Raw genomic sequence first — 26,209 nt, 5'->3', positions numbered from 1 at the left:
AAATGTCCCTAGAGCAAACATTTCAAAATACATCAAAACTTCTTATATTTTAGCCTTGAAAATCCCAGAATATCACTTCCAATGCATTGTATTGACCAAACGAGTCATTAAAGTCAGCTCAGAGAGAGAGGAATTGGACTCCATCTCTCAATAGGACATGTAACAAAGAATTTGTAGTTATCCTTAATCAACTGCAAATTAAAAAAATACGAATTCTAGATACGAAAATCATTATGGAGAGCTGCTTAGACCTTGCTCTTGGGTTGTTAGCATGGCGGACCACGCAGGTGCTGTGGACCAGGGAGACGAATGCATGCCTGCTGGGTCCCTGGACAGGCTCTTGAGGTTACCACCTCCACCACCACAGATTCATACCTGGAAGTGGCGGTTTCCTGTGCAAAAACTGAGAGACCCCATTGGTGTCTTACCTGGAGGCACGGTTGCTGAGTCGCTCTTCGGCTCAGACAGAGGCATGATTCCGGAAATGGAGTGGATGACGGTGGACTTAGTAAACCCGAGGAACTTGGCTAAAATCACCATCTTCAGGCAGCTCTGTGTACAAAATCAAGTGAAAGTCGTGCACTTGAGAGTGGCATCAAGGCACCAGAAACATCGTGCCTGAGTTGAGAAGATGAAACAATTTGAAGAGTTTTTGAAGGCCGTGCATGAGGTGCCCAGACTCCCCAGCATCCGGTTGCATAAGCATTGTCAGGAGCACTATGAGAACAGCCCTGTTTCTGCTACTAAAGTTCAGGAGAAATGAGTATCCTTAAATTTTTGCAATTTTTTCCCCTTTGTCTTGATGGGTAGTGGTTTGATTATTTTGATGTGAATGTGAGTTTGTAGTTCTGGTCTAGTAAAGAAATGAATTTCCTTTTTGTCCAATGACATAAAGATCTTTGCTCACTTAAAATTAAGTAGATTTACAAAAGATTGTCCCTGTTCATTCATGTCTTGATGTACAGTGCGGGTAGAAGGCCTAAAAGGTCGTGGCTCCACTTTTGTTTGTTTCTTACTTTCTGTCATTTTGAATCTACTAACCCTTTTACGATTTTATGGTCAGAGTCAGGCCTTCAAACACAGGGGGCCAAGATGCAGGGTCAGTCTGCTTTTTTTTTTTTTTTTTTGCATCATTTGTTCTCAAACATTACATGTTGAACAATCACTTTGAGAACTTGCTAAAACACAATTTCCTAGGCTCCTTCTTAAGTGATTCTGGTTCAGTACATTGGGCCTATGAATTTGCATTTCTAACAAGCTCATAGGTAATGTCGATGATTCTTTGAAGCTCTCACTTTGAAGCTGCTGGTTTGGCCCCTGAGTAGCACCAAGTGTGAGTTTTCTTCTTAGAGTGGAACCTTCCTCTGTTCACATGGATGGATGTTTCAATTTGAAAGGAGGCAATTGTCACTCATTCTGCTGGCTGCTGTGATTCATTAGAGAAGAGTTGGGGGTCCAGGAGAGCTTGTACCAGGGAAAGTGTCTGTTTTCTTTTCCCCTGAGGCCTGCACAAGTGTTCTGCACGGGCTGCAGGCTGCGTTGTTTTTCCTTTACTGGTTACAATACTATAACCAATTTCTGCTAAACAGCCTCAACCCTTGCTGCCTCCACTTTCAGGAAGCAGGATTCTTCTGTGGAGAGGTTGCAAAGAATTCTGGCTTCAGATATAAAGTTGGAGTTGATTTAACTCATGCAGTTTCTTCACCTCTTAGCATTAATGGATTATAGCCATTTGTAAGGATTTTAAACACGCATAAGGTCTTTTCAAATGTGCTTCTCTGATTACAAATGATACTGATAGTGTTCCTACTTTGCTTCACATTTTTGTAAAAATAATTTTACATTTTCCTTTTATTCATTCTTATCATTGCTTCTTTCAATTCTGAATATAAGGACTTTAATGTCTGTATAAGTTTTATAACAAATAATTATCCATTATAACTAATATTTTTTACTTCTTTGCTTCTCAAATTTTTTGCGTATGAAAAATTTTTATTGTATGTAGTTAAACCAGTTATTGTTTTCTGTGTGACTTCCCCTCATCCTCACCCCTTACTTTTAAGCTGAGGAACTCCTACTTTTTCTCATTATGTAGAAATTCGATAAGTATTCCTACAGGTTTTTCCAAATACACTGAACATTTTAAACTGTTATTTGATAGAAGAGAGTTATGCTGGAAACTTATTCCAATTTCCCTCCAATTCAAAATTAAAGTATTAAATGATTCTGTTCTCCTTCCATCCTTTATACACATCGACATGTTGAAGTCCTAATCCCTTTTACCTCAGAATGTGACTGTATTTGGAGATAGGGGCTTTAAAGAGGCTATTAAGGTAAAATGAAGTCATGGGCAGGCCTTTTCTCAATGACTGGTGTCTTTATAAGAAGAGGAGGAAAGAATGGATACAGATAGGTGCAAGCACACAGGAAAGACCATATGAAGACAGAGCAAAAAGGCAGCCATCTGCAATCTAAGGTGAGAGGCCTCAGAAAAAACCAAGCCTGCTAATACCTTGATCTTGGACTTCTAGCCTCTTGAACTTTGAGAAAATAAATATCTTGTTTAAACCAACAACAACAACAACAAAAACCAAAAAACATTCTGAAACAATTAAGAACTCAATGCAAGGGTTTCACAGAATTTTTGAAAAGTTTAAGAAATAGTTATTGATCTGGAAGATAGAACTGGAAGAGAATATCCAGAATATAAAAACCCAAAGATAAAAGATACTTAAAAAAAAGACAATGGAAACCAGAAGATAATGGAATAATTTTTTCAAGGAGCTGAAAAAAAAAAACAATTACCAAACTAAAATTCTGTACTGTCCAAATAAGAAACATCCAAATCTGTAGAGAATTTTTATGAAGGTTTATTTAAGTTAAATTGAGGACATACTAGGGAGCAAGATCTCAAATGCTCCGGAAAAGAACAGTTTTACAGTTTCGTTTATGCATTTGAGATTAAGAAGGGAGCGTAAAGATTACTTGGGGGTTGGAGAAAGCAAGGCAGGGATTGGATTGTAGGGTAGTTAAGATTATGTGCTCTCTTGAAGGTGGTGATGGCTTATTTCAAAGGTATGTTAGCCTAGATGGGCAAAACAATGGATAGGGCTTGCTTAAACAATGGATAAGTACTTTTACTTAAAAAGTTATATGCCTAAGGCATGACTACTCACCATGACCTGTCCATTTTGGAATTTATGATTTATTACAGCACCCCTTTTTCATCCATGATACCTAATGAAAATATTCTTCAGGAATGTTTCACACAAATAAAAATTAAAATAATTCATCACCAGCAGACCCATATTAAAAGAAATACTAACGGGCAATACTCTAGGCAAAATAAGAAAATGGTCGTGGGTAGAAACTCTCAGATACAAGAAAATGAAAAAGAGAAAAACACTAAATATGTGAATAAATCTCTTGAGTAAACATGAATTGTATAAAATAATATTTGACAGAAGTTCAAAATATAGAGAAATTAAAACACAGTAACACTAGAATATGAACCAATCAAGGAGGTTAAGTATAGTTAAGGTACTCTGGGGAGAAGTACTAATTATCACTGGAATTTGACAAGTCAAGAATGTGTTTTTGAGTCCAAATATTAAACCTTTATATTGTAAATTGATTTTCCACAAAAATGCTGAGGTAATTCAATTAAGGAAAGGATAATTTGTTTTTCAGCAAATAGTGCTGGAACAATTGGATATCCACTAGTAAAATGATGAGTTTAGACCCCTGCCTCATATAATACACAAAAATAAACTCAAAGTGGATCATAGACATAATTGTAAGAGCTAGAACTGTGAAAATTCTATAAGAAAACATAGGAGTAAATTTCATGGTCTTGGGTTAGGCAAAGATTTCTTGAATAAGATATCGAAAGCACAACTAATGAAAGAAAAAAATCGATAAATTGGACTTGATCAAAATTAAAAAATTTGCCCTTCAAAAGCCATAGTAAGAAAATAAAAAGACAAACTATGACTCGGAAAATCTTTGTAAATCATATATTCGACAAGGGACTTATATCCACAATATATAAAGAGCTCTTACAACTTAACGATAAGACCAAAAAAAAATGTGCAAAAGATTTAAGTAGACATTTCAGTCAAAAAGATATGAATGGTCAGTAAGTGCTTGAAAAGATGCTTGATATCCTTAGTTATTAAGAAAATGCAAATTAAAATTATGAGATAACACTTCACATCCACAAAAATGGCTATAATAGAAAAGATAGCAGTAAGTTTTGATGAGGATGTAGAGAAACTGGAACCCTCATACATTGCTGGGGGGAAAATTGTGCAGCAACTTTGGAAAATAGTTTTTCAGTTTATTAAAGTGTTAAACACAGATTTACCACACAACCCAGCAATTCTCTTGAATATTTTATTCCCTCCCAAATGAAAATATATGTCCACACAAAGACTTGAACACAGATGGTCATAGAAGCCTTATTTGTAATAGCCAAATGAGTGGAAATAATTTAAATGACCATCAAATGATGGTGGCTAAACAAAATGTAGTATGGACATAAAATGGACTACTATTTGGCAATATAAAGAATTGAAGTACTGATACATGTTATAATATGGATGAACCTCAAAAACATTATGCTAAGCGAAAGAAGCCAAACACAAAATACCACATTTTGTGTGATCCTATGTAGATGAATTTCTAGAAAGGCAAAATTATAGAGATAGAAAGCAGATTAGTGGTTGCCTGGGACTAGGGATAGAAATGGAGTAAGTGTAAATTCGTCACAAGATTTTTTTGGGGGTGGGGGGCTGGTGGTGGTGATAGAAATGTCTTAAAATTAAAATGTGGTGAGAGTTTCGCAATTCTGTAAAATTAAAAAATTTTAATTGTACACTTAAAATAAGTAGATTTTATGGTATGTAAATGATACCTTAATAAAAAGCTATTAAGAATTTTTAAGTAAAATAATGTATTTCTTAATCAGAGAATAAACTCTAAAACAGCAGCAAAACCGTGTAAATTTTCCAAACTGATAGAGGGGTCAAAATAGAATAATAAAAATACTTAACCAAAAAAAAAAAAAAAAAAGACAAGAAAGGGAGTAAAGAGGAACATAAGTGGAACATAAGTGGAACAAATATCAAGCAGATTGTGAGATGGTAGAGTTAAACTCAGAGATATGAGTAATAACATTAAAATATAAATGGACTCTGCTATTTATCCATTTGCCTCAGGTCCACATTTACCCTTTTTTTCTGTTCTGTGAAAATGGTTCTGGGCCTTTTAAATATTTTTTCTTTGCCAGATGGCGCCAAAGCTTTGTCAGTAGAGGGCGCTAGAGAAACATTGCAGTATGAAAGAGTTTTTACTACCAGTACTGCTGTGCTCACGTTGCAGGAGATCCTGCAGCATGCTCCGCTTTCCAGCATCTGGCTCCTGCAATGCTCATGGCTTCTGCAGCCTCAGGCACTTGCCCTTTTTCCAGCACCAGGTTCCTGCAGTGCGTGGCAGCCAGCAGCAACCAGTGGCCAGCAGCTTTCCATTTCTTGGGTGGCTTTGTAGCAGAGTGCCTAACCCGAGATGCCTCCCCAGAAACAGCATTGCCCAGCACCCTACAGTGAGGATTTCTGGTAAGTTCCGGAGGGCAGATCCAGTGAGCCATGGCTGTTACCTCAGCCCTGAGGTGGCAAGGGTGGGAAGTGCACTTTTCCTTGGACATTCTCAGCCCTCGAGGAGTGGCTGTTCCTTACGTCTGCTATATTCATTAGAATTCTCTTTGCTTTTTACTAGCTAATCAATCCCTCATTACCGTAACGCCCTGCTATAGTTAATAATTCTTTATATTACATTTTCCCTTCAAGTACCATGGGATTTCTCTCTCCCAAGTAGAGCTAGATTGAAACTAAATGCTCAAATATATTTTGCTCAAATATATTTTTTCATACAAGAAGCATAACTAGAACAAAAGGCTACAGAAAGATTGAAAGTGAAAATATGAAAAATATATCGTACAGAATGACTAACCAAAGGAAAGCTTGATATAGTTATTCGGGCAAAAATAATGACCAGAGATAAAAAGGAGCACTTCCAAACAAAAAAGGGTCTAATTCACAGGAAAATATAAAAAATTCTAAATTTCTGTGGTGACTGGTAAGAGCTTCGAGAAAAAAAAGCAAAATGGACACAGAATTAAAAGGATAATTAGATAAATCTATAATCATAGTGGGAGATTTTAAAACTTCTCTCTCAGTGATTGATAGAATAGAAAAGAAAAATCAGGACCTAGATTTGAACATAAAATTAACAAACTGAATTTTATTGCATTCAGCAACTGCAGAGTCCATGTATTTTAAAGTTAAAAAGAACATTTATTAAAATTGACCATTTGTTGAGCAATATAGCCTAAGCACATTTGAAGGGATATATAGTATGTTTTCTGATCAGAATGAAATTAAGCTAGAAACTTATACGAGTAAAAAATATACTCAGAAATTTATAAACACATCACCGAATAACTCATAGATTAAAGAAGAAATCGCAATGGAAATTAATAATATAAAAAACTGAATAATAAAAATACAATTTATTAAAATGAGCAATGCAGAGAAATAGTACTCAGAGGTTAATTTCTATGCTAAAAATGAGAAAGCTTGAATGTCAGTGATCTAAGCATCATTTCAGAAGTTAGAAAAAGTACAATAAAATAAACTCCAAAAGGTCAAAGTAGGAAAAAATAAAGATAAAAGTAGAAATTTGAAAAATAACAAATGTATAGTTGAAAAGAATAACAAAGCTAAAATTAAATTGATAAACCTCTGGTGAGACTGAAAAAAAAAGAAAACAAATAATTATTTGTTCTAAACGATTTAAAAAGTTAATAAGAGGTTATTATGTATGACTTTATATCAATAATTTTGAAATTATTTGCAAATGTGATAAAGTTCAGGACTTTGAGATGGAGAGAATATCCTGGATTATCCAGTTGGGCTCAATGTAATGACAAGGGTTCTTAAAAGTGAGAGAGAAAGGAGATGAAGAGGTCAGAATTCCTTAACAATCATTTTAGTTTTTATGTCAGTAGAGATGTCTGCTCTTTCATTCCTGATTTTAGTAATTTGTGTTTTCCTTCCCTTTCGCCCACTCGTGCCTTCTGTCTCTATCTCTCTGTCTCTGTCTCTCTGTCTTTCCCCCGCCCCTAGTATATCTTAAAGTTTCTCAATTTGTTGATCTTTTCAAAGGACCAAGTTTTGTTTTCATTGATTTTTTTCCAACTACTTTTTCCGTTTTCTATTTCATCAGTTTCCACTCTGATCTTAATTCTTTCTTTTCCTCTGCTCGCTTTTGGTTCAGTTCTTATTTTTCTGGTTTCTTAAGATGGAAAGACACCTTTCCATCTTTTTTAATATGGGTGTTTAAATATGTAAATTTGCCTCTAGGCACTGTTAGCTACATCCCATAATTTGGTATCTCAGGTCAAAATATTTTCTAATTTTTATAATTTCTTCTTTGACCCATGGGGTATATGGAAGTATGTTGTTTAATTTCCAAATATTTGTGGATTTCTCATTTTCTTTTGTCATTGATTTCTAATTTAATACCATTGTGTTTAGAGAACATACTTTGCATAATTTCTATCCTGTAAATTTATTGAGACTTGTTTTATGTCCTAACATCTTTTTTATCTGGGAGAATGATACATGTGTGCTTAAAAAGGATGTGTATTCATTCTGCCAATTTTGTATGGACTGTTCCATTGTATTAGGTCAAGCTGGATGATGATATTGATTCTTTTATATCCTTGAATTTTTTGTCTAGTTCTATTTTTTAGAGTGGGTTATTGAAGTATCCAACATTATTGTTGAATTGTCTATTCCTTCAATTCAGTTGTCTAGTTTTGCTTTATATGTTTCGGGCTCTATTGATAAGTATGTGTTTGTTTGCAGTTGTTTTATATTTCTGATAAACTGATTTTTGTATCATTATAAAATGTCCCTCTTTGTCATTAGTAATATATTTTGTCCTAAAGTCCATTTTGTTGGCTATTAGTACATACACTCCAGCTCTCTTTTGGTTAGTTGGCATGATATCTTTCTATACTTTTATTTTCAGTATATTTATGTCTTTGAATGTAAAGTTTGTCTCTTATAGACAGCTTAGCATTAAATCTTATTTTTTTATCCAATCTGACAATCTCTGACTTTTGATTGGAGTGTTTAATCCATTCACATTAAATATTATTATCAATATGATTGGATTTACATCTGCCAATTCGCTATTTGTTTTCTGTATTACTTATCTATTTTTTTGTTCTTCTGTTCTTCCTCTACTGCCTTCTTTTGTATTATGTAGGTATTTTATGGTATGTCATTTTAATTTTTTCATTTTTTTACTTTAAAAATAATATTTTTAGTGGTTGATTTAGGGATTACAGTATTCATGTTATCACAATCAATTTCAGATGAAATTCCACTAGAATATAGAAACTTTGCTATTTGCACTATTGTCATAGGTATTACATATATATTATAAACTCAACAATTGTGTTATAATTATTGCTTTATATAATGGTATATCTTTTAAAGAATTTAGGAAGAGAAAAGTATATTTAGAGAGTATTTTTTTTTACTGGAAATGTACCATTTCCAGTACTTCATTTCTGTCTGTGATTTGTTACCATCTATGTAATTTCCTCCAATACAGTTCCATTTTCCCCACCCTCTGCTATTATCGTATATCTTACATACAATAGTTCTGCTTTCATCCATGGTTTCTCTATATCTGCTTTCAGTTATCGGCAGTCAACCATGGTCCGAAAATATTAAATGAAAAATTCCAGAAATAAACAATTCGTTAAGTTTCAAATTGTGCACTGTTCTGAGTAGTATAATGAAATCTTGTGCTGTTTCACTCTGTCCTGTCCAGGATGTAAATCATCCCTTTGTCCAGCATATCCATGCTGTATATGCTGTTTGTCACCTAGCAGCTGTCTTGACTATTAGATTGACTGTCATGGTATTGCAGTGCTTGAGTTCAAGTGACTCTTATTCTTCTTAATAATGTCCCCAAAGTGCAATTTGGATATGCTAATGAGAAGCTGTAAAGTGCTTTCTTTAAGTGAAAAGGTATGTATGTATAGGAAAAAAACATAGTATACATAGGGTTCTGTGGAGCGTAGTTGTCGGTTGCAGTAATTATTGATGACAGTGTCCAGGGCCAAGGTGATAGCACTGGATTAGCTTTATATGTCTGAATAATTTTAAAGATGGAGCTGACAGCTTATGTCTTGAATGTGGGATATAAGGAAAAGAATCAAAGATAATGGCCAAGATTTTTTGGCCTGAGCTAAAGAATTGAGTTAACATTAAGAGATGGAAAAGGCTGTGAGTGTAGTCAATCTGGAAGACTAGCAGTTCAGTTTGGGACAGGTAAATTTGAGATCTCATGAGACTTCCAAGTGGAAACATTTAAAACATTTAAAGGTCCTTGGGCATAATATATTTACTCTTTTAAGCTTTATCTGTAAAATTTGCTGGCTCTCCCAAAGACTATTTCCACCTCAGAAAAGTTATTTAGAAAAAATAGTTCTAAGACAAACTATTATTCATATGTAAATATTATGAAATTTAATCCACCTTCCTCGTTGATAAAGTGGTAACATAGTTTGAATGCTTATTGAGAGAAGCATCATAGCCTAAGTGTATGGATTCTAGAGCCAGTTTCCTTGAATTTAAATCCTTGTGCTTATTGACTGTGTGATTTTGGGTATATTTCTTCACCTCTCTGTGCCTCAACTGTGTCATCTATATGATGATGCAAATAATGCCTACTTAAAAGAGATTAAATTAGCTTATATTTGTAGTGGTTTTAAAACAGTGCCTGATTCATAGCGCTAAATATGATAGAAATTCTTTCAGATAGTTTGCTCAAAGTCTGTTTTGTATTTAACTTTTGAGCATACACATAAAGCTCTCACTAGACTGTACTGTCTCTTTATAAAAGGTTGTTTCATATAAAGCCATGCATCTGAAAAGATGTCCTGATGAAAATTGCAACTCTCCCAGAAAGGAATCTGCTTAAGACTATAATCTATAAAAGCTGTTATATTTCTGGTTGGCTTACTCTAGGTCTCAGATCTTAACTGAAATTATTAATTGGTTCTATCTATAATATAACCTAAGGGTTCTTAAAATTTGGGTCTTATAAAAGTAATTTTTAAAATAGTGCCTAACTCATTCTGTGGACTTAAAGTACAGTCTGACTGTAATTGCTTACATTGTTAAAGTAAAAGTGCTTATCAAACAGCTTTCTGAAGAGGCTTTACGCTTTTTTCGCATGTTCTGCAAATAGTCTGTGAAAATTGCTTTTTATGGGAAATAGCTTCTTTTTGTTTGGTGCTGCATCTCCATTTTTTCTGTGCATCCTGCTCAACTGCCTCAGTCTTGTCTTTGACCATGATGAAATGAGAGCTTAAACTTTTTTTGACAATTTCCATTTTGACTCCAAACCGAAAATAGATATATTGTATAGGAACACCCTTAGTCTATGTGGGTTGGGTGGGACTGACTCTACTCCTCTTGTGACACAGTCTTGGACAATCAGGGCTTGTCTTGGGACTTCTGCTGGAACCAATGGGGAAGAGGGCTCTCATTATTAGGACTCCTAGCTTTAGAGATACTTGTGGTCATCTCTGCTATTATATAAAGAAAGCTCGCTAAAAAATGAAGGTAGCACAGAGGAAAATAGTTTTAAGAGACAAAGAAAAATAGATTTTTAATTACATTTTTAACCCTTTCACCCATTTCTGAAGCTGAATGTCTCAGTTATGTAATCCAATGACCCTTCCTGTCACCTTTTAAAATCATGCTTTCACTCTATAAATGATTATCTAAATTATTGACTTATCTATGGTATAGTCTATATAAAGCTTTCAATTGCTGAACTTCTCTAGATATGGTAGCCAAGGTTTTACTCTTTATACATTTTAATTCCTAAATATTTCACAATCGCTGTTGTGTGTCACATACACGCACTTAGAAATATAAAACAAAAGAATGAATTAAAATTGAATAATTATAATTGGCAGTTTCAGAATAGATATCTAGTCAAAAAAATCCAATGGGTAAATAAATGATTGCAGAGAAAAAGAAAACAACTTACATTCAGCAAGACAAGCATTCTACTTGACAAATGCTTTTATATTAGAAAGTACCAAATTTATTACAGGTTCACAGTCCCTTTCTCTGAAATCCATGAGGCCAGATAGATTTTTAAAGCCAAAATTCCTCAGCTCCACTAAGCTCCCTTTTTTTGGTCTGGTCATTTGGGTCCCTATTGTGTTGGAGGCTTTTCTTCAAATATTTGTTGATGTTGATCTGTCTGTTCATATTTGAATGTATTCATATAAACTTTTCTATATTTTATGGCAATTTTTTTCTCCAATTATTTTTTGTTTTAAATTTGGTGAATTAATGGGTAGAACATAGAAACTAGAGTCCAACACTCAATCATTTGTCTGGTTTCCTCACTGAAATCTAAAAAATTCTTTGCTGGTGAGTGGTTAACACTTTCACTGCTTTTGTAGTTTTCAAAGTGGAAATACTTTTCTTGCTTTTAGTAATTAAAAAATAAATAAAAGTTCTTTTTAAGAGCATTCAAACAGTATAAAAATATACAAAGTAGAAAATAAAAGGCTCCACAATCCCATTCCCCTATAACTACCTGCAGAAGGTATGGGAAAATTTAGTCATAAATAAAGACATATAATACACGAAAAAATGAGGCAATTATTAACTCTAGGAAAAATGTAATCACAGCACAATTGTTAATTCAGAAGTGAACAGTATTTACATGGTCATAAAATAAAAACAATAAGTATGGATTTAACTAAAAGTTTTAACATAGCCATATTGAGAAGATGGAGAAGGGCAGTGGGGAGAATAGGAGACTGAAAAATCCTTCTTTGTCCCTTTATGAATTAAGTGGTAAAAAATATATGTATTTTATTTAGCAAAATGTATGTACATAGGAAAGAAGTTAGCTGGTTCTGGGGAATGTAACTTGGTGCCAAAGGCAGGGCAAATTAATGCTGTTTGGTTTTAAGCTTTTTAGAGCTACTTTACTTATATTTTATGGGAAATTGCAATGTATCTAGATTGGGATAAAGAGAAATAAGGTGACAAAACATCCATATTTAAAACCAAATCTCTTGAAAAATTAACATCTAACAAATCATTCAACTTTTTCAGTCTTTATCTAAAGTTTTTGCTTTAAAGATGAAATTTATTTTAAAAGTCCTTTTGTAAACCAATCAGACATGAATAAACTTTTTTCTTGGGATGATAATAGCATTACTATGATTGTATCTTTTTTTATTCAAATAAACTGTTTTCAAGATTAACAGTTATTAGAAAATTTTGATTTTTATTACTCTGCTAAGGCAAAATAGAAACATGATACTTTAGAGCTTCTTTTCAATTTCCTCTGAACTATTTTATAGTAAAAAATTATTTGGTACTAAGTATTCTTATGCCCAAATTCTAAAAGTAATCTTTAGTTCCAACTAAACTTGATACTCCAAAATAAAAAAAGTTTTTAATGATATTTACATAATAAATATAATTTTAATCGCTAAGTTCTTCGTCATCACTGAAATATGTGCTTTTCTTTATCCTTGGGCGTCTTGAATCATCTGATGTCGAGGGACCCCCTGAACTTGGTTTCCATTTTTTTTGTTCTTCTTCAATTTTGGCTTGCTGTAATGTGAGTCAGAAAACAAAACAAAACCAGGAAGCTGTTTAATATTATTTATGGCATATTAATTTAAAACAATGCAAAAACACACACGTGTCAATGCTCCGTACACTCGCAGCCTGTGTAAACAATTCTACTCCATCAGGATATTCCTCCTTCACTCCTGAGTTATTACCCAGTCTCACCATGTTACTCGAAATTATTATAGGAAATTTCTATTAATTAACAGGCACATAAAATGAGGCCTACTTTCCATCCATGCTGGAGGTGGGAATGTTACCTAAAATATATTAGTTACCTAACATGAAAAATAAATTGATGTATGTATATACCAACTACATTAAAATAAAATATCTGGTTATATAAAAATTAAGAGATAAAAAAAAGTTTCATATATTTGTATTAAGGCCTTTAACAGTCAAATATATGTTTTTGGTTTTGTTTTGAAGTAAGGCTTCTTTTAAAACAATGTCTTTGATTTAATAAAATTTTTTCTATTGGGCTAAACTTATTTTTATCAAATAGTTCTGTTCAATTCTATAATGAAAAAAAATTAAGACATTAAACATGTTGTGGGGCCCTTAAAATCTAGAAAGAACTAATGAGAACTTTTCTATCATACTGCTCCAAAGACCTTAGAGATATAGCCTGTCTCCTAAAGTTTAGGAGATGAAGGGGAAAGACAGGTTGCCACGATGATCAATAAAGTAAGCAAGGAATATAAAACTAATAACCCAAGGCATCTATGGCATGGTGCCTTTTAAAAGAACTATTTAGTACCTGGAAAGCTATGGCCTGACTGAGGCTGTCAAGAGCCGGATCTTCCCCTTCATCATCACTTTCTTCTACTTCCTCACTAAATTAAAACAAAAACAAAAACAAAAAAACATAACATCCTTAACCAGCAGTAAAAAGACAGAAGCAACACAATAATGTATTTAGTAAGACTGGATATACATACATTTCTTCTTCTGGTTCAGGAATTTTCTTTTTTTTCTTTTTCTCTTTCTTCTTAGGAGGTTCACGTTCTCCAAGCATATTTTTAGGACAGGCATAACTTAAGTGTCCACTTTCCTTTTGTTTCCCATTGAAAAGGAAAGGAAAAAAGTACTATATTTATTAACAGAAACTTGCCTGGTACCCTAAGACTAAAATTTTAGGAAGAAAATATATTATCACACTGGGAACATACATGAAGAAATGAACAAACTCATTACTTTATTATTCAGAAGGAGAAGATTAGAGACTAGAACTCCTAATAAGCTGTTTTAACAATAAGGGAGTATTTTAGTAGCTCACTTATAAAAGAAGTAAAAGAAGTATTCCTTCACACATTTTAAATCTCAAGATTCAAGATATAAAACAATTCAAAATTTAAATGGATTATCTACCTTAAATATAAAAATTTTAACTTATTATTTGATAAAATTAGGACAAAACTATTTATAACTTCCAAGATGTTGCTTAATATTGTTTTAAAATCAAATGGAAAATTTTAAGTTTTCCTCACTTTTCCTATTAATTTCATTTTGTTCCTTTCATATCTAGATTATACCTGCACTGTCCAATTGTGGTAGCCAATAGCCCTAATTCTCTTGTGGTTACTGAGATCTGTTTGAGTTGATATGCACTGTAAGGGTAAAATACACACTGGGTTTTGAATATGAAAAAAGAATGTAAAATATCTTAATTTTTAAAAATATTAATTACATAGTTCAAGTGATAATATTTTAGATGTAAGGTTCAATAAAAGATATTAAATTTTACCTGTTTCTTTTTTTAATGTGGCCACTAGAAACTTTAAAATTACATTTGTGGCTTGTATTATATTTATATTTGACAGTGCCAAAAAATTATAATGAGCTAGAACACTGAGTTGTAAACATAAAACAATGAACTATATGAACTATAATCTGTACGTTAGCTCACTAAAATATATTTAAGAAGTAATATGTGAGAGTAATGGTGTAAGGAGAGATTCAGTCAGGATTAGAATAATGGAAAAGAAAAATAATCATGCTTTTCAAGTATATTTAAACAAAGCACCTAATGAGACTGTTTACTTTGTATACCTGGGGACATGGCTGAACCCAAGAGGTGTTATTGTTAATGAACTGCTGACAGAATGTATTTAGAGAAGCATTTTCCAAACTGCTTTTGAAAAAGAAGTATACCAAAAAATAAACATGTCCCATATTTTTTAAAAAAAGGATTTAATTGTGAAATAACTCTGAGAAAAACCAGGCTAAATAAATGTAAACGGATTTTTTGGTGGGGAAATTTTTTAAGAAATATAAAAATGTACAAAGTATAATATAACAAATCTATGGAACCATAAACCAAAAAGATAGATTAACAGATTCATCTAGGATTTCTCAGATTATTTAATATTTACTGTGAATATGAGGATATATACTAACCTATCTGACTATAACTGCTCATCCCTCCCTTCCTTTCTTTTCTTTATTTCCTCCTATTTTAATAAAATTCAGGACTCTGGAACACAGTTTCTGAAACATTAATTTAAGAGGTAACAGAATCTCAGGAATTGACAGAATGTACCCAAGGGCCTTCTTTCCTCCCTCCCTTTTTTAAATCTATTTTTGTGGCGGGGGAGAAGGGGAGTTATTAGGGAATGGCAGAGGGGAAAGGACCCTAATCCATTTTCTTGTATCTTCTGCATGATTTTATAGCCAGGGCAATGTCTCTCAGTAATCTTCTCCCAGCTCTCCATTAATAGCTCTAGACCCTGTTTTTTTTAAGTATTTTATATATACATGTGGATGAAAAAAGGGATTGTATGGAAAGTAGCCTCACAGGGTTATCTGATCATAAATTCCTAACTAGACAGGTCATGGGGGTAGTTACGCCCCAGGCACATAACTTCTTTAGTAAAAGGTTATGTTTGTCTTAAGCAAGCTGTGTTCATTGTTTCCGTGTCTAGGTTAATACACCTTTGAAATGCCTCTTTTCAGACTTTTTTTTCTAGTACATGACCACCCATTTGGACCCCTTATCTAAAGTATAAAAATACATAATCTCAACTGTTCTGTATTCCAATTCCCCCCTACCCCTTGCTTTCTCTCACCTTCATGTAATCTTCCCTACATTCCCTCCTTAATTTCAAATGCATAAAAGAAACTGCAAAACTTACTCTCCAGAGCATTTGAGATCTTGCTCCCCAGCATGTCCTCAGTTTGGTTCAGATAAACTCTTATAAAAATTCTCAACGTTTCTTACATTGACAACATTTTGGGAACGGACAGCAATGAGACCCAGACTGAAATTCTCTTGGCATCATATGGGCCTTGTGCAAAATTATTCTGTGGCTACATATCACCAAAAGTTCGAATGGGTAACAATAGATGATAACTAGATAAAATTTGGGGATAGTTTAGTTACAAAACATTATTAATACTAATGGTAAAAAAACAACCAAAAACTTTTAAAACATAATATTCCATAGAGGATAGGTCATATGATGTTTACACTGAACTGTGATGCTTAAACACTGGCAAAATATTATAGAAACAGGCAATATCCTATTAACACAAATATTTATGAGTCATCGAAATCTTTCAAGACAATAATATTAGTCAACACTCTTTAATCTAACAATTTTCAGAGATTTAGAAACTAGAGAAAATACTACTCTTATATTACCCAACTCAGTTTATCTTTATATACATTTCAATTGAGTTTACTTAGATGAGTCTAGAGTCCCAAAGTAAAACAACTTTCATAACCTGGTTTTAGCCAGCCAGGAGATTTGGAGAGCACAAATAAAACACTGATGTGAAAAATACCTTAAAGTAAACTGTGACAGTTATATTAAGTTTTAGGTATACTTACCCCACATTCATAACACTTAGACTTATCAAAGTAGTTTCGTCTTCGGATGAACTCAGCTGCTCTTCCATTGTCAATAGCAATGCTTGCTTTTATCACTCTACCAAATAGCTAAACCAGAGTAAAATGTAAATACAGTTATTTGATTGTATTTCCTCAAACCTTCAATTCCATTTTATTTTTTTAGATTATTTTAGCGATTGCCTACTTAGATGTGACAAATTCTATCCTGTAAAATAGATTCTTATTCCTTAGATTCTACAAATGTTTTGGGAACCCAGTACGACTTTGACCTCTTTTCTTTTTCCTGAGTTAAATACCCTCAGAATCTACTGATATCCATCCCCTACCTCTCCACATTTTTTGCATGGATAAGCATAAAGGCTTTTGGGTTAAAAACCTTGTTAGGAATGAATGGCTTACCTGTTTGTTGTTTATTGCTCTGGTACAGTTTTGTGCAGAGTCTTTATCCAAAAATAAAATAAATGCAACCCCTTTACTCTTCCTGGTATCTTTATCTTTCATTATAGTAACCCTTAAAGCAGAAACAAATAGTTCAAAATAATGAGGCAGCAATAAATGAAACAGATATTAATAATAATTTGGAAAATCTAAATGTTCAAAAAGGATTAATAAAACATTTGCAGTAAGATAATTTAATATATTTGACATGTACCTATCTCTTTAAAGTCATGGGATATCAAGAATGGAAATGAGAAAGTGTGATACTGATTTAACAATAGTGAACACAGGTACAATTAGAAAGATGTGATAAATCAAACGTTAATAAGAGGATGAAAGATGAAGGGATTACAGAGACAAGGAATCTTGAAGAGTAAGCATAATTCCTTTTCCCTACTAATTCTCACTCTGCAGAAAAACAAAACTAAGGTATTCTCTTCTACACAAAAAGTTAAATCACTTACTTTTTTCTAGGTTTTAGAATCTAAGTATATTCTTGATATTCTTTTAAAGAATCTCCAGGTCTGTGGTTCTTAGTCATATCACTCAAGGTACCTAAGTGATAGGGATGGTGATAAGAACACAGAGCCTGCCCTTTCTCCTGACTCCTTAAACATCCCTCCTGTCTTCTGGCCTTTGCTCATAATTTGTCATTAAATATAGTTTGAAAAATAATGTTTAACAGGGCTCTTTGGAGAAATGGCTGATTCCAAGGTTGGACAGGGTAGGTACAAGGTGAAGTGGAAATAATTTCTCCTCCTTTCTCCGAGTCTCTATTGAAATCTACTTATGAATAAACAATGCCTCATTACATACGTTTTAATATAAACCCCTTTAAGAGTGTCTCTGTAACCTCTATTAAGCCTAGCTCAATATGTTTAAAAAAAAAAAAAAAGAGATGCAAATGGGAAAGTAATTTCTCAAAAGAGTGCATCTATTTGTTTATTCATGTGGTCATTCACTCACTAATAATATAAAGGCAGTAGGACAATGTCACTGCCTCATTTAAAATTCTTTAATGGATTCCCCGTGTTCTTACGATGAAAACCAAGTATCTTGTCACATGGCCAAGAAGCAAGATTAGGAACCTGCTTCCATCTCTGGACCCATTTTGGACTTTCTCCCTCTTGTTCACTTATCTCTAGTCATATTGGCCTGTTTCATGATCTCATTTTATTTTCTCTTACCACGGGGCCTTTGCACAAGCTATTTCCTGTACCTGAAATGTTCCTCTCATTCTTTTTGCCTAATTAACTCTTACTCCAACTTTAGGTTTCAACAAAGGACTTAGGTAAATCTACCCTGACTTTCTAAACTAGGTCAGGTCTTCCCTGTTTTTAAGTACTAATAACTCTGTCTTTAATGTCATAGCATTCTCATGGTTTATAATTATATTTGTATGGAAATTCATTCAGAGATTCTGATGGGGAAAAAAAACAAGAAAAGGTGATATGGTTATGGGAGTAGGCTCTGGAATCAAACTATTGGATTTAAATACTGCCTCCACCACTAACTGGCAATAAAATTTTAGGCTAACCATGTGTTTCAGTTTGGTCACTTAACTTACTGTTATTTTTTTTAATAATTATTTTTATGTATTATGGTGACATTAACAATCTAATGTTTCGAGTGTACAATTCAACTGTACACTCATATATATACACTGCATTGTGAGTTTTGTCATTTATAATATTAGAATAATAATATTTACCTTATTAGGTACTTGTCAGAATTTAATGATATAATATAGGTAAAGGTATTAGAACAGTGACTAGCACATTTCTGTGCCCCTTGTTACATATCATCATTATTAGTATCTTGATTGATAATGACAACTGTTTGATATTCTGAAGACCCAAAAATTTACCTATAAGCATTTTTGATGATTTTTAATAAAGAAGTAAGTTTAAAACAAGTTAACCTTAGGATGCGAATGAACCTCGTGTTTAACATCCATTTATCAAAAGCTAGAAGAAAAAATAATTAAGATACATGTCTTCTAAATTCTTAGAATTTCAAATATGATTTAAAATTTATACCAGAATATATATTGATTATAAGATAGTTAGAATGACAGTATCTTGCTTTTACTTCTTTGCCCTATATATGGTTACTTGGTTGATTTAGATTAGTGGATTAAATATAAGAACCTCAGGTTCCCTTTATCCTTTCTTTACTCTCAGTCTCAATTGATATTATCATCTCTACCATTTCTGTATGATTCTAGTCTTTCCAATAATATCAAAACTTTCTATGAAGGCAGAGAATATGTTTTCTATATATTTATCAGTCTCATAAGACACTCTGCATGCCATATGAAGTGTTACAATTTACATTCTAATGATATTCTAAATATTATTTACATTTGTTTGACCAATGATAATTCACTTACAGTATAATTGATAGCATATCTTGTAGTAACCAACATACATAACTTATATATTATATTGGATAACAGAATCAGTTTTAGTTCTCAATAATGTGGTAAGAAATTGCATTGTTTGAATACATAATGGCATATAAATGAATACCATGAAATAATTAAATATGAGGATGTATCTTTATAGTACAAGGAATGATATTTATATGTCAAGTTAAAAAAAGACAATAAAATTGCATGCATATTGAACTGAGTCTTTAAAAAAATTGTCTATACATGTTTATATGCATAGAAAAGTGACTGAAATATACATAAAAATGTTAACAGGAGTATTTTTATTTTCTTTGTCATATCAAATATTTATTTTATAAAAAATAGTAATTCTACTTCCATTAAAAAATAATAGAGAATTAAGATAAACTAAATTAAAGTTTCAAAATTTGATGTGGATACTTACTTTACAACTTTGCCATACTTGGAAAATATCTGAAACAAAATACCAGATAGTAATTTACAATTTAGTTTAAAATCATAAAAAATTAAAATTTCAGGTTGTATATACTCACCATATTGTTAGTTTATGAAAAATTTTAGCCTTAAGTCTATAAGGCATGCCCTAGAAGATATATTTTTTTTTAGTGACTATTCTTTTTTTGTTGTTATTGGAATCAGAGTATCTGCCTCAGTTCTTAAATTGCATAACATGCACATACACACTTCATGTGTGGTAGATCAAAGGGACACGCACTGCACAACTGCTGTGCTCCTATGGTATATTCATGGCAACTATCGACCTCGTCATAGCTCCAGCACAGCAAAACCTTGTGCTTCGAATATCACTATTTCTAGCTTACCTCCCACCCCATCAAGCAATCACTGTCTCATGAAGACAGATCATTAGACTGCTTATAAAACAAATAAATAACTTCTATAATGAAAAACCCATTCCCATCAGTTTCCTTCTTCTGCCTACCCTTAATATGTTAGTGGAACTTTATAGTGGGCCCTTTCTTCTCTTTTACCACTGCACTGTCAATCTCATCTACTTCCATTTCAACCACTACCTAAATACCAATAGTTCCTATTTATTATATAATGCTTCTTAGAAAAGTCTTTAGAATACATTAATATATGCAATATATACAATAATAAATTTTGAGTTCTTTGATTAACTTGTATAATGCTGGAATGTAGTATAACTAGATCGCAGTGTTAGCCACACTGAATTCTGAAAATCAGTAACAGACTGCTTTCCATGTAACATTTTCTAAGGGCTTCTCATTTCACTCAGTCCTTACCATTACCCATGTAGGCCCTATAAGGTACCCCTGCATGGGTTTACCTCTGACTACCCTGCCTCTTCTCTCCACTTGATTTACTCTGTGTCTAAAATGCTTGTCTCTTAGACATCTGCGCAGCTATCTTACTTCCTTCGGGTCTTTCTTCCAAAGTCACCTTCTCAATAAGGCTTTAGACCACCATGTAAAATTTTACCTCCATTCTCAACCTATCATTTAATAACTCTCCTTTCCTGCTTTGTTTTTCTTCCTTAGCACCTAACATCTTAACATTAACTGAGTATCTAACAAATAACATCATTTGACTTTTATATAGTTCACATTATTTCTCTATCTTGCTTATCGTGAGTGCCAAAGATTTTAATCTTTTTGTTCACTGATGAGTTCCTAGTACCTGTAAGAGTGCTCAGGATACAGTAAGTGTTCAAAAAATACAGAAATGTCTATTTTGTAACAAGGAAGGAAACTAAAGTTCATTTTCTCCTGTTCTTTGAGACTCAATCTCTCTTAATTAATCAAGTACTATGGATCAACTATGCAGCATCTCTCTACTTAACATCTACCTAAAGATGTCGGCAGAGAGAAGAGGACACACTTTGAAGAAAGGATTCATGTCATTCTTTCCAGTTCCTCTCAAACTCCAATCTGCAGGACAGACTTTACAGGAATTTTTGTTCTAAGGTGAAGAAGTGAAAAAAGATTTTGGAAGGGATTTTTTTCCTTCTCAATCACACTTGTCCCAAATTGAAAACAAAATTTATTAAACTGTTAAGTTTCTGCCACATATGGAAATTAAGATACACTTTCAAAATCTGAGGGTTGGGAAAAGGATGTTTGCTTTCATCATCTCTTTCCTCCAAAACCTCCACCCCACTACGAATTTTAAAAGTAAGCAATCAGGAAAAATCAACCTATCACAAGTTGCTCCCACTCTATTAAGTTAGCTGTGTCTTCTGTGTTTATAAAGAACTTGTTATCCTCTAAAAGCACTGCAGATTTTCTCTGGAAATTATGAGTATATAATTTTTTTTCACTTACTCCTGATTGCAATATAGGTGTTTCGTATTAACAGTTTAAGTGCTTTGGAATATACTTATTAAGAATTTTTGCCAAGGAGAACTGTATGCTTAAATTATATGTTTCTCAAATAGAGATTTCAGAAGATAACAGTACTTAGACTAAAACTTACTTACCCGGTATAAGTCATTGTTGGTCAGAGAAAAGGGTAAGTTGGATACATACACTGTGCTTTTACTTGGGGCCAATCCACCACTCATTTCTAAAAAAGAAAAAACAGACCCAGTAGCAATCTAAGCCAGGTATTCTTCATTTCAAATAAAATCAATACAGGCAGTCACCGTTCTAATTATGCCAGATTCACACACCTTCCTCACTTCTTACTAGTAGTTAAGAACAAGGATTCCAGCTGGGTTAATTAAGAAATTCCTTTTTTCCAGACACCAATTAAAAGAATTTTCTGGTCCTTTCATGTGGATTCTTCACTCTAACCTTTTCAGTGCTGATCTATGGCATGAATAGAGGGATGAGATTTAAACGGATGAAGACTCCGAGGTTACTCTTAACCTCTAAGGCTAAGAGCAGGAAAGTGCTTTCAAATATGCATAATACCTTGCCTATACACATCAGAAAGAGCCTGGAACCTCAGAAAGAACCTTAGCCATGATTTTCACTAATACGATGGTTGGGTAACTTTTTGGTTGTCTTTATATTTTTCTCTGGCGTGGTGTTAAGAGGAAACTTTAGCCCCGCATTTTGATTTACATATAGTTCTTTCAAATCACTAATTTTGCAGATTATTCCTAATTTATGAAATTATACATTTTGTTATATGAATAGGTTTCAATGCTTTGAAGGATACTGACCTGTATATTTAAGTTTACAAATATAATCCGTAATTTTCATACCTAATTATACAAAGTCAGAAAATTATCTTAAAGTTATATCTGGTTCAACCAAATTCAAAGTTTCGATTTAAAAAGCGTGTGTGATATTATTTAAGATAGGGGTACAGTCTATCACAAAAGGCAAAATATTGAGTCTAAGGCGTGCCAATTCGCGAAGTAATGCGAAAACTGCTTGATACATGGGATGCTTTTGGGGAATTAGACAACTTCAGAAACTCAACATTGATAGGTCGTTTTTGAAATTTTCCCATTTGAAATTCTACACGTTAGCCCTTTTAGGAAGAACTGCGAGGGCAGCCAACGGCAAAGGTGCTGGAATAAAAAGGGTGGCACGAGAAAGGACACATCGTTTCGGGGGCCCGCAGGAGGAAAGGCCGCAGCTGAGGAGCCGTTTACCTTCAGGTGGGGCGAGCCCGGGAGATCAGAAGAGCGTGAACCCTCCGCTCCGTTGGGACTCAACCCCGACTATTCCTCGCCCCTGGCATCGGCCTTGGCATCACGGGTACTGGGAGGGGTCATGCGCCGCAGACGAAATGGTAGCATACCGCTTCCCGGCTCTCGTTAGACCCAGGGCCCGGAGGCGGGCCCAGAGGCGGGCGCTTTTGCTGACGTCTTTTCGTGCGCCGGAAGTGCCTGCCCGGAGAACGGCGACGAGCGGATTATCACTTTTACGGAGTCTCCCCATAATCTAGAGTTGGTGAGCGCGTTTTACCTTTGCGACAGGTTGTCGGTGACAGGCGTGAGGGGAGACTAGTGGGGGTGGCGGTGGGCAGGCGGCGCCTTCCGCGGTGGGACCTGGAGTCTCCCGCTGTATTTGAATTGTGTAACAATTCTGCCCCTGCGGTTGAGGGCGGAGAGGTGCAGTAGAGTTTGGAATAAAGGAAAGTGTTAAGTCTGAGATCTAGGTTCACTTCTCTTTAGCGCCTTACTGTGCAAAAAGAAGCCTTAACTAGGTAACTTCAATGACCCCAGATTAGTTAGGAAGTCGGTAAATTCACAGAATGTGTTCGACGTAACCCAGTTCGGTTTTAGGCACTTTGAGAGTTACAAAAAAGTGTACAGCAGGCCTTTTTCCGGTGTATATCTTAATCTAGTTAGGGAGACTTGGATTCAGGAATGATTCATCTTAAGTATTGGTATGGACAAATGTTGAACTTCTTGGCACCCTTTTTCTTCCTGTAAATCTATAATGGGCACGCACTGCTTTTTTTCCCTTAAGAGGCTGTATACAGACAGGCCCATCATTCCTAAAGAAAAATCAGAAAATAATGCAAGGTAGTTTATACTTAACTTCTACCCACCAGCACATTACAGACCAGGCCTCTAACCACTCCAAGGGAGCCTGCGTGCCAGCGGCCTGGAACCCAGAGCCTATCCTGGAGCCTGCACAATCAATCCAGACTGAAGCTGATGATGTCTTCTAGAGAGATGGAAGTGCAATCCAGCCAGGGTGCAGCTGAATTTTGAGAGGCCTGAATGCCTCCACGTCCACAAGGGGACCGCTGGAACTAATTCAATTGGCAAACTTGTGGCGAGCCAAAACTACCATGCTACCTATCCCTGTTATCCTTGGTTACCGCCCAAGATGTAAGCCCCTTTGGTCTTCTATGCTTTACTCTTCCCCGTGCTGCTTTGTGCTTCCCTTTTCTGTGATCTAGGCTATCACTGCTTCTCCCTCCTTTTCTTCCATATTTCACCCTTCAACACAGTTGTGCTCTCCAAAACCTCTATTCCCTGCTTGACAAACTCTTACATAGTAATTCACCCAGTTTACTAAAATTGTCTTTCATCTCCTGACCTTAATACTTGGCTTTTCCCTCCAGCCGTTTCAATTGAGCCTCTCTCTGACACCTGTATTGAAGGTTAGGTGATGGCTGTAGCCATACTGAACTGATTTCACTTCCTCAAAATACTTTTGTCTCCCCTCAGGGTCTTTGCAAAGGTGCTTCTCTCTCTGTGGCTTTTGTTTTCCCTGACCTCCCCTATCTCTTTCTGGATCATTCCTGTGCCTGCTAAAGATCACTGTAGCTGTCAGTTTCTCCCAGGGATGTTCCCTGACTTCCCGTAGGCAGAGTTAGGCAACCTAGCCATGTGCTAAGTGCCCTCTATATCCCTCATCATAGCACTTATCACATGTATCTTAATTGCTTGTCTCTGCCTTTTCCGACGAAGCTGGACGAAGCTGGACGTAGGGGAGGGACCGTATTTGTTTTATTTATTTTTGTTGTTTATTTTTGTAACTCCAGTGCTTAATAGGCAGTCAGGTATTTCTTGAGTGATTGTAATGTTGTAGTTACAGTCTCAGAAGTTAGGCAGTTGAGTGTCATCTCCTGACTTTAAGATGTAAGAACCATTTGAAACGGTCAGCTACTAGTCATTTACAGCTCATTGTAGCTATGTGAGTATATGATCCCAGTACTGGCAGGGCATCCAGTTTTTTCAAGGAAAGTTGGAAATACAGTTTTTATTTTAAGTGATACCTTCTAGTTTTTAAGTTTTGCCAGAGTAATAAAATTTTATTAAAAAAAAACTTGGGCCAAACACAAGTTACATATGGTTTATCAGTCACCAGTTTGGAATCTTTTAAGTGTTTCAGGGTTTAGAAATGGGCTTTGTAGAGAATAGTAGATTTTGAACTGGGCCTTGATAGATGATTGGAAGTTGAATGAGAGAATGGAAAGAGATATTCTAGTTTGGGAAATAAGTCATACAACTCTGGGGTAGTTGTGTGTTACTTTGTGGCACAGTGAGAGGGCTGGTATGAATGATCCTTCTGGAGAAAACAGGAGGTTAAGTGAAATAATAGAGGGGGCATATGGAGGGCAGAGAAGTTTGGGTTTGTTATTCTCGATCAGGGAAACCAGATATAAACGATGTATTAGCAAAGTGAATTGAGTATCCTTTTTAAGGGTGAAATGGAGGGTAAAAAACTAGAAAGAGGCTGACCAATTAAGACCAACCTCCATCTAGATGTGAAATAAGATTTTGATTTGTAAATATCTATAATCAAACATCTGGTATTTTTGTCTACTTGTATAATTTTAGTTACTTGATCATTTACAATGGACAATCAAAAATCTACTATAAGTATTTAATGCAATGTGGGTCTTAGAAGTATTAAAAAGCATTGAAAATTCAAGTAACTTGTGAAACTAGTAGAGAATGCAGTACTTTCAGTGCTGATATGTGGTTCCTTATGAAGCGGTTAATGGTCTCCTTTGCTCTAACCTCTTTCTGTTCTAATCCATCTTGTTTACTGCCAGGATAATCTTCTGGAATGACATAGTGCACCTCACATCTTATTTCTAAACTTAAAAGCCTGTAGTGAGCGCCTCTAGCATTTTTTTTTTTTTGCTATGTTGTACCATTTAATGCTCTGGAATTTGTTCTCTCTGGTCTTACCTGTGTCATTTGTAAAGCAATGTGATATGTTGGAAAGGGCTTAGGATTTAAAGTCATGCAGGCCTTAGTCTGATTCCAGGCTCCATTTGGTTCTGGGATTTGAGTTTTTTAGAACCTCCATGTTTTATCTAGAGTGAGAGAGAGAATACTACTTTAGG

The 26,209-nt window shown here is 34.4% G+C and overlaps 2 protein-coding genes and 1 pseudogene across 17 annotated transcripts in view; 2 read left to right on the top strand and 1 right to left on the bottom strand.

Moving 5' to 3' along the window:
* The first annotated feature begins 271 nt into the window (after window positions 1–271).
* Window positions 272–763, top strand: LOC102891068 (annotated as a pseudogene).
* A 10,278-nt stretch (window positions 764–11,041) lies between these two features.
* Window positions 11,042–23,242, bottom strand: ZCRB1 (zinc finger CCHC-type and RNA binding motif containing 1). The gene is made up of 8 exons (XM_006916890.2): window positions 23,046–23,242; window positions 21,918–22,003; window positions 19,884–19,912; window positions 17,008–17,119; window positions 16,588–16,695; window positions 13,697–13,809; window positions 13,516–13,591; window positions 11,042–12,737 (listed from the first exon to the last, which is right to left on the bottom strand). Exons 2-8 carry the CDS (start codon window positions 21,999–22,001, stop codon window positions 12,606–12,608), a joined length of 654 nt encoding a protein of 217 aa, XP_006916952.1. The 5' UTR covers window positions 22,002–22,003; window positions 23,046–23,242; the 3' UTR covers window positions 11,042–12,605.
* PPHLN1 (periphilin 1) overlaps window positions 23,230–26,209 on the top strand; it is a 106,139-nt gene continuing 103,159 nt past the window's right edge. For 8 of the 16 annotated variants that reach the window (XM_015593222.2, XM_025050267.1, XM_015593218.2 and 5 more), the window contains exon 1: window positions 23,273–23,346. Coding sequence is in view for 4 of the 16 variants with exons in the window: in XM_006916887.3 (XP_006916949.1) it covers window positions 24,197–24,236 (40 nt within the window). In the remaining 12 variants the exon portion in view is untranslated. Of the gene's footprint in view, window positions 23,347–23,953; window positions 24,237–26,209 lie in introns of all 16 variants that reach the window. The other 8 variants (XM_025050268.1, XM_006916886.3, XM_025050266.1 and 5 more) reach the window with 6 other exon arrangements.

This window comes from Pteropus alecto, unplaced genomic scaffold (genome assembly GCF_000325575.1).
Source record: "Pteropus alecto unplaced genomic scaffold, ASM32557v1 scaffold196, whole genome shotgun sequence".
Lineage (NCBI taxonomy): Eukaryota > Metazoa > Chordata > Mammalia > Chiroptera > Pteropodidae > Pteropus > Pteropus alecto.
Note: the sequence above shows the minus strand (reverse complement) of the source record. Positions and strands in the feature narration are given on the sequence as shown.